The sequence below is a fragment of the Adelges cooleyi genome, unplaced genomic scaffold (genome assembly GCF_023614345.1).
Source record: "Adelges cooleyi isolate 19-005CV unplaced genomic scaffold, UGA_ACOO_1.1 ACOO_flye_CR_arks_rails_tigmint_CR_PRNA_211, whole genome shotgun sequence".
NCBI classification, from domain to species: Eukaryota; Metazoa; Arthropoda; class Insecta; order Hemiptera; family Adelgidae; genus Adelges; species Adelges cooleyi.
Genome location: NW_026095873.1, coordinates 39213 through 48644, shown reverse-complemented (window position 1 = coordinate 48644; position 9432 = coordinate 39213). Strand labels below are relative to the sequence as shown.

The window sequence follows — 9432 nt, the reverse complement described above, 5'->3', positions numbered from 1 at the left end:
TCATTTCCAGACCACATTAAAACCGCATTTAAACTAGCTCTTGCGCGCCTCCCCCAGAGGATACTGTGGAAATATGAGAGCGAAATGGAAGACAAACCGGACAACGTGTTGACGAAAAAGTGGTTCCCCCAACGTGATATTCTTTGTAAGAATCAGGGATAAGATTTATGTATACATAAATATATTTTTGTTATTTTTTTCCTGTTAATCGGGCACGGTGGAATATCTGGCTTGTATGAAGCTGTCGATGCCGGAGTTCCAATGCTAGGGTTTCCACTGCTCTACGATCAACCGAGAAACATTGATAATCTCGTTGACGCCGGAATGGCCATTTCACTCGACGTGATGACCGTCACTGAAACTGAAATTTTTGAATCGGTTAACACATTAATCAACGACAAAAAGTAAAAAAACCACAGCAAAAAATATTACGTTATAAATGAACAATATTGAAATATCGGACGATGCAAATGAAAATTTTTGAATCTGTTAATAAGCTAATTAACGACAAAATGTAAGGATTTTGGTCCTCCTTTAATAACTATCTTCCAGATCTTTGCTGATAGATAATAATACAAAAGTTATAAGTTGGTCTACTCTGTGTTCCTATACATAACATTTAACTTTTCAATACTTTTAAGGCATATTTAAATTGGCATATTTGTTAATCTGTACTTTCGTTATTTAAAATTAGGTACTCGTCTAACGCTTAACTAGCTTCTAAGCTTTTCAAGGACCGCCCAATGTCACCCGCTAAATCAGCAGCTTACTGGATGGGATATCTTGTACAACATAATGGTGCACAACATCTAAAGACAAAAGCGTTCAATCCCACGTGGTACGAATACTACCTTCTAGACATTCTATCCCTGATACTAGCCACATGTTTAGTCATTAACTTTATTATTTATAAAAGTTTTATATGTTATACGGAAACAATTTTTATTCCAGTTGAAGTTCAAAACCGAGTAATGTTTGTGTTATTCGTGATTTGTGATTTATATAACAGATTTATTAGTTTTTACAATATGTATGAACTTCACCAATAATAATTATTCCCGAACCATTAAACTTCTTTTCGGGCAATTGATTGGTGTAATATAGCGTAGTATTATGTAAAAAAAAAAAATTACCCCGCAAATTTGGTACTAAACTTGATATTTTTCATGAGTTATAGGGGTTAAATTCGTATGTACTCAAATCGATTTTAAAGGGAATAGGTAAATATCTGAAACTTTTGCCAGAATAATGTGGCCTTCGGGTTGTATCTCCAACATGAGTTTTAAAATAAAGTCCTTATCTGTAATCTTGTGGCACTTTTATGAGCCTACATAATAAGTGGTTATAGAAATGTATGGTGAGTCCACCTTTCGTGATAATCTGGTTCAGAACCATAAAGTACATTAATTGAAGGCAATAAGACAACTGTCAGTCATTAGTCATTGTTATAAGAATGCGTTATCTCACAATTATGTGTGTTGCAGGAAGACAGCTTAATAATATAGGTAGCTGACAAAGTAAAATAACCAACCAACTATATTAAAAAGTATTAGGCAAATGCAATGTTCCTATAAAATAGGAAATTATTATTGTTTGAATAAAAATATAATTAGTATTATAATAATCTCTCTGTTAAAATCATGGTTAATGGATAAATTTATGTATAAAAGTTTTGTACGCCAACATGTGTAATATGTATTAATTGTTTCGTAATTTTTTCTTAAAAATAATTAGGTAAGGTAATACCTTAGGCAAGCAAATTTTAATTGTTTTTATTGTAATTAGGAGTACTAGAATACAATAGTATTCTAGCCTAGGAATTAATTTAATAAAAAATGTATTTAAAAAGTATTAAAATTATTAAACCGCCAATGTAACGAAACATGAATACTATTCAATATTAATATTTAATATCACTATATTAGTTTATAATTGAACGTTTCAGTAAAGAATATATTAATAAATGTAGATGATCTATGTTTTTTGTCGTTAACAGTGTAGGTTAGGGATCAACGTAACACTTTAAACACAGCGACGCTTTTTACCAATACTTTAAACTATAATTAGTGCTCTTCAACAGCGTATCAGCAGATATTAGCAGCTGTAATTAAAGAAAATACATTCTATACATTATATTCTTTAAGTTGTTTATTTATTCGATTATGATGCACAGTCTGCAGAAACTACAGTGAAATTTCAGTCAATAGTATATTTTAATAAAAAAAAATTTTTATATTCTTTATTTTTAGTTATTATTTTAAATTAAGCAATTATTTAAAAAAATAGAACTTTTGGTTGCCATATTTACCTTAATAACACTGTTGAAAAAAGTTCATTCAGTTCTAAAAAACAGAATTAACATAACTCAAATTTATATGATATCAACCTATACGATTGAAATCGTGGAACTTTGTTTTGGGATATGTTTAGGGTATAATGGTTATTAAATTAGTAAGATAACAGTTAACTCATACAAATTACTATAATATGAAGCAATACGAATTTCTTATTTTGATCATTTAAATATTTTATAATTTGGAAAAAGTTCCAAAAGCTACAATAATTGTATGATACAAAAATTAAGTAAAACTTAACTATTGGATACGACTTGCTGCGGCTTGTGATCATAAACCCAATATTGATTTTTTTTTTTATTCAAACTTCTTTGATAATAATATTTATATAATCAAAGTTGGTGAACATAATGATGTATTTTATATAAATAAAAATATCCCGACTTCTTCATGTTTTCCATGCCCAAAATGTTGTATTATTTATTATTTTAAAATATTGGTTTGAAGAGCTATTCAAAAATAATATTCAATCCTCAATTCTAAATTCCACTACTTCCTTTACGCTTATGTAATAAAAACCAAAAAAAATAAAATATGCTCTATTAATTTTCGACTAGATAGCCGAAAACGCGATTAAGACGGGCACCGTCTTCTACAAAAATTGTCGGATATAACTAGTGAAATAAAACTGTTCTTGGTAATTACACATCTAAAGCACCACTTGATAGCTGATTAAGTTTGAGAAACATTTTTCTTATAAGTAATATTTACATAATTAATAATATCATTTACCCGTTTAAGTTTACTATAATATAACAAGCACTTAAGTCAACAAGCACTCAAAATACTAAACACTTTATTTATTACAATACACTTATTACATTACATTTGCATATCGTATACGTTTGTGTATAATTATTTTCCAAGAGTTTTCATGTTGACTAATGAAGAAGTAAGTAGGAATTAGGAAGTGTTATCATGTGACTATTATGTTTTTGATAAGACACGGAGGTAATTTTTTTTTTATACAATAAAATTTATATAAAAATCTGGCTTTTAAAAATTGTTTTTTTTTGTTGACATAATATATAAAAATCATATTAATAGTCCAAAATTTAAGACTAATCTGCATATTTTATAAAACACCCTTCGGTCGCAATTCACCACATTTTACGGTACGCAATAATCAATTTCTTATCTATGATTCCTTCCGACTTTCGAGTCTAACTACAATATGTTCACTACGAAGTGTCACGTCTTGTAATCACTTAACATCTTATCATACGTCTTAAGTAATGATAACGGTAGCAATCTTAAATATTATTAAGACTTTATTTTTTACCTGCATAACATGCGATTACTCCCACTTGCGTAGCTTAACTGACAGATCAGCTAAGCTACAGCTCAAGTGGGAGTAAAACCGGCAAAATAATTATTATGCAAATAGTTTAGATAACGTTTTTGTAATTTTTATCATGTTTAGATTATTTACATTCTCTATTGAAATTTTAAGGTATTAATTTTAACCGTGATCGGTGGTGTCAGTTTTGTGGTCTGTTTGCGTTTTATAATGACAAATTTTAAATAAAATCTAAAAAAGTCGATTGACCGACAGCTGACTTGTGATCGAGTACACGAGCACGATATAACTTAAATTGGGTAAGTACATTCACTATACTTGAGAAGTTTATCCTTCCGGTTTATAGATTGACTGCTCGCAAAGCCAGTCGTTAAGCACAATTTCAAAGAAATTCAAATTTCCATATGAATTTTATACATTGAGTGTACATACGTGTTATCGAGATAGAACGCATGTAGCTCAGTTTTAAAGTAATTTACTATTATTTCTAATAACATTTTGTGATGCCTATAGACATTAGTATATTATTAATTAATACAAATGATAGTTACTTGCCAATCACTGTGTAAGCCGTAGCAATCAATCCGTTTTATGCAGGGATTGATAACGTTATCAAGCAAAAATTTATATTATTTGTTATAACTTCATCGAATGTTGATTCAAATTGTATACAGCTTGGTATTTCAATAGCTTAACCAATTTTAAACTTGTAAAAAAAAAAAATTAATTAAAAACATTTCATAGTTTTATCATGCCTTTTGAAACAATATAAAGGTTTCGTTCCAGAAAGCATGTTATCTTAACTTTAAAATGTTTTTAGTTGACTTTTTTTTTACAAGTTAAACCAGTTAAACTATCAGAATATCATACTATTAATATTTTTGCTCGGTAACATTTTCAATCACTGGGCTTGTGTAACAATCTATTTCCTTTTTATTGTAAGGTTGATAAATACATTTATTTATTTTTTATTTTTTGATATACATACCAATAAATATTAAAATGCTTTTATTAAAAAACAATTAAACTGTTACAAAATCCTAAAAAATGACTGCCAAATCCCAATATGTGCATTTTCCATTTACAGTGTATATTTTAATTTCCGATATTAGTCACGAGACATTAGTTTACGTTTTGATCTCTAGATCATCACGACTGGCATTTATATACCTTCTATCTTTTACAGTGAACGCCATCACTGATTGCTAACATAAGCTAAAATAATGTAATTCAATTATAGCTTTTAATTGTTTCAGATTTGCAATATAGTGTCAAATACACTAGTGTCAGCTGTTCATAATGTTTGACACTGAAGATGATTTAATAAATTCATCGCAATTGTCTAGAGAATCTGTAAACGATGGGTTCGTGTATATTGTTCCCAAATCAACTTATGTTCCTCCCGAAATCGATGAAAATGATGAAAGTTTGTACGCAACTGGAATTCATTCTGGTATAAATTTTGAAAAATTAAACGAAGTTGAAGTGAAAATAAGCGGTAAAGATGTGCCAAAAGGAATCGAAAGCTTCGATGCCTGTGACAACATGCAAGATATATTAATGGAAAACATTAAGAAATGTAAATTCCATAAGCCGACTCCCATACAAAAACATACTTTACCGATTATCTTGTCTGGAAGAGACTTAATGGCTGCTGCGCAAACTGGGTCTGGAAAAACGGTAAGTAAGTTATGTTAGTAATATTGCAAACCATTATTACATTTAATCATCTTTTTATTTTATTTCGGGTAAAATTTGTATCTTTTATTCCTATGTTGACATAATGTACATTAAATTATTACATTAAAACATTTTTATCATAACTGTCTCAGCCAAAAGGGGTTTGAAGTTTATTATAATTCTATTTACAAATAAATATTCTTTTTGAATAATTCAATAGAACCGCTTAGGAACTATATAAACTACAACAATTGACTGTGGCCGGTTTTAGATTAGTATATTTTTCCACTACTTTCGTTATCTATCAAACATGTTACTTTTTTTAATTATACTTTTAACTTGTACCTAATGGGTATTTATTTTTAATGACATTTATTACGATTTCAACAATTGTTTAATGTCGTATCCAAATGCTACGTAACACATAAGTGGCTGATGAATATCGTTTAGTAGTTTATGACTGATCAATTAGATATTTTATCATATTTTACTGGCAAAAATCAATAATTTTTATAATTATTTATTAGTAAAATTTATTTATATTTTAAACTAACAATTTAAAATTTATATATATTTTCTAGGTAGCTTTTGTTTTACCGATTCTACAAAATTTACTTGCTAATCCTTCCAAAGTAGTCAGAGACAACAATCACAGCGAACCGCAAGTCGTTATTATGGCACCCACAAGAGAGTTGGCCGTTCAAATCAAAACTGTGGTATTGAAATTAGCTAGAGGTACAGGAATTTCTTCGTTACTGTGTTACGGTGGAACTCTCGTCCCTCACCAAAAGTCTCAAATTCTTGTAAGTATTTAAAACCCCCCCCAACAAAAAAGGCTTTAAATTAGTTTTTATTTTAAAATAATTACTTGCAGAGTCAAGCATGTAAAATATATCTAAATTCAATATTAAAAAAATACATGTATATTTATTACTTTATATTTAATTGTAAACAAACATTAAAGAAAAAATATTATAATATATAATATTCTATAGAATATGTAGATAATAAAATTTTGTTTGTCCCTTTTCACTTGTTTGTTTTAAATGGCAGCCCTGCACATATTATTTAACAAAATTCTACTAACATAGTTAGTTATTATAATATTTTATTTACATTAGAGAGGTTGTCACATACTCATCGCTACGCCGGGCAGATTAAACGAATTCATACAACACGGGTTCATCTCCTTCGCATCGGTAAAAGTTTTGGTTTTGGATGAAGCCGACAAGATGTTAGACGAGGACATGAAATTTGATGTGGATAAAATTCTCGATCATTTTTCCATGCCTTCAGTCGTAAGTAGTACCTGAATTAAAGGAAACTATTATAATGATTTTAATAAACCGTTTGAACATTATTGTTTTTAGATAAAGCGACAGACTATTATGATTTCTGCAACGTTGCCCGACGTCATACAACATCTGGCGGCATCCTATTTGAATAAGAATTATTTATTTTTGGCGGTAGGCATCGTTAGTAGTGCATCGAAAGACGTCATACAGGATATTCGTCAAGTCAATAAGCTCAAAAAACGAATAACACTAATTCATGTTTTAAATGATGGTATATAGGCAAACAAGAAAATTGTAAATAACCAATTAATTATGAATCCTTTCTTGTTTGAATTATTAGCTGACCGTAGCAAAGGAACTATAGTGTTTGTTAAACATAAATGGACGGCAGACTTTCTAGCCACTTATCTATGCGAAAAAAACTTTCCTTCGACAAGCATTCACGGCGATCGACTGCAAGAATATAGAGAACAATCTCTACAAGACTTTGTTTCTGGAAAGCGGAATATACTTGTCGCTACATCGGTGGCTGCACGAGGATTAGGTACGTTTTGAAAAAGAGCTCAGCACAAAAAATAATTATATAGGCCTATAGAATAACCTACCCCCATAGGATAAGTGTAGATATTGGAAGATAAGATGTAATTAGCTTAAAATTAAAAAAAAAAATTATCGCACTGTGAAACTATTCTCCAATATGCTGTTTACCTGTCCACATTTTTATTGTACGGTTAATTTTTTTGATTGTTTGCGCTTTATCAATCGCATGAATCGTACACTATTTTTAATAAAAATATAATTTAATTTTATGAAACATTTCAATTAATATTTGGTCAATGTGTAGATATCAAAAATGTCGGCCACGTAATCAACTTTGATTTGCCCGATACGATTGAAGAGTATGTACACCGGATCGGACGTACCGGTAGAGTTGGAAATCAAGGGAAAGCTACATCGTTTTTCGATGTCGATTACGATTACATGTTGGCACAACCGTTGATCAAGATACTAGCAATGGTATTCTAATTAAAATTTGTGTACATTTTATCATTACACTTATCGATATTATCGTTATTAAATTTTTAGGCCAATCAAGAGATACCTCATTGGCTGAAAACCATAGGAAAAGAAATCAACGAACAAAAACTTCCAGACGAGTGTGACCAGTTTGGAGGAACTGATATAAGACTGGTAAAGTTGACAATATTATTTAGGTTTTAATTATATTTTATTTATTCGCAAACATTTCTGTTGTAGAATTTCTCTTCATTCAACGAAGAAGAAGATTGGTAGCATGAATTTGAATTTTCAAGACTTCAATCGTTATTATTACTTTAAAATAATTTGAATACCTCGTATACATATCTAGATAACATTTGTTGTATATTTTTTATTTTTAAAATTAAAACAATCGATCGTTTAAGTATTGTGTATATATAAAAAAAACATTTTCTATAAACAAAAATATAGTTTAGTTTTAAATTGTTATTATCTAAACAATAATAACTTAGCTGGGTTATTTACGTAACATCATATTTTGTCTGATTGTCCACCTAAGCCGATCGTGTTTTTTTTCACCCGGTGCTTTATGGTTGCGCCACTCCAACTGGTAAAACTGGTGCAGTGCTACAGGGCCCCTTGGTCTTTTTCTTAAGATGACTGAATATTTTGAATCTGTTAAAACACCATTCAAAAACTTTATAAAACCAATAATAATATTTTAATAACTTGGTATTGGTTTTTTACAATTTTCTTCCGTTTGAACTCCTACAGACGAAACTGATTTTGAACAAGACAATCGTTCGAATACATTTTTATTTTTGTTTATACAACACCAGTTTTTACAACTTGTTTCTGGAACGGGTAGTTTCTGTTTTGCATCTATACATTTATTATTGGTTGTACTTGTCTTGACCGTTGATGTGTTTTCTTTGTCCTCGTGTTTTTTTTCATACTTAATTAATTTCTTCAGATCTAGATATCCGTCGTGCAAAATATAACAACATGTTAATTTGTATTTGGTCAATGGCGCATAATCTATGTTGAACTATAACCCACGTTTACCTTTTATAAAATGTTGTAGTAAATACGGTTCAATGTTTTCATAACCTAATGCTTCCAACTGTCGTTGGACTTCGGCCGGATCGACCTCCATTAGAACAGTATTTCTGGACCAAAAAAAATTTAAATAAAATTATAAAAGCATCTAATTATAGGTAAATAATAAAAACGACGTTGAAATGAAAAGAAATAATTACCCTTGTGATTTTTGTCGAGAGCCAGTTGGTGACTTACAATTTCTGAACCCAATTTTATAAATTTCAAATACGGTTATATCAAAAACTATTAATTTGTAGTTAGTACTGAAATCCACACTTATGGAACAAAATGTCAAGTACGAAGTAACTTCTACAATTAAGTAAGTATGAAATATATTAAATGTAGTAACTAGACTGTACCTAATAGACAACAGTTGTTGCGGCCTGTGGGACGGAGATAACATTGCAAAATTGATAATGCCCAACTAGAAATGATAATATTACAAAATGTATTGTTGTTATCGATATCTGCTATGTGGTCACACTGATGCCATTCTGTTATTCGAATATCGAAAAACCAACTCTCAGTCGTGAGTCGTCAGCCGAGTTCTAACTTCTGATTTAACTTATTTCTTAACGGAGTACCCTAGAAAGGCTATTACCGTTATTGTATTATAATAATACAATTTCATAACTTTACTACTACAAAAAAAAAAATTAGAACTACCGATGTACTTTGGATCATTATCATTTATCATCTACTA

At 29.8% G+C, this 9432-nt stretch overlaps 2 protein-coding genes and 1 long non-coding RNA gene across 3 annotated transcripts; 2 read left to right on the top strand and 1 right to left on the bottom strand.

Moving 5' to 3' along the window:
- Positions 1-30: 30 nt before the first annotated feature.
- LOC126835084 (UDP-glucosyltransferase 2-like) lies at positions 31-1398 on the top strand. Its single transcript, XM_050567386.1, has 3 exons — positions 31-145; positions 242-404; positions 695-1398. The coding sequence occupies exons 1-3, from the start codon at positions 85-87 to the stop codon at positions 711-713; spliced, it is 243 nt and encodes an 80-aa protein (XP_050423343.1). The 5' UTR covers positions 31-84; the 3' UTR covers positions 714-1398.
- A 2263-nt stretch (positions 1399-3661) lies between these two features.
- Positions 3662-8055, top strand: LOC126835080 (ATP-dependent RNA helicase vasa-like). Its single transcript, XM_050567382.1, has 9 exons — positions 3662-3953; positions 4911-5334; positions 5916-6137; positions 6456-6632; positions 6705-6900; positions 6970-7173; positions 7474-7646; positions 7716-7820; positions 7887-8055. Exons 2-9 carry the CDS (start codon positions 4954-4956, stop codon positions 7920-7922), a joined length of 1494 nt encoding a protein of 497 aa, XP_050423339.1. The 5' UTR covers positions 3662-3953; positions 4911-4953; the 3' UTR covers positions 7923-8055.
- Positions 8023-9075, bottom strand: LOC126835081 (uncharacterized). The gene is made up of 4 exons (XR_007685134.1): positions 8888-9075; positions 8694-8797; positions 8376-8603; positions 8023-8303 (listed from the first exon to the last, which is right to left on the bottom strand). It is a non-coding gene; the product is annotated as an uncharacterized LOC126835081 (long non-coding RNA).
- Positions 9076-9432: the final 357 nt, after the last annotated feature.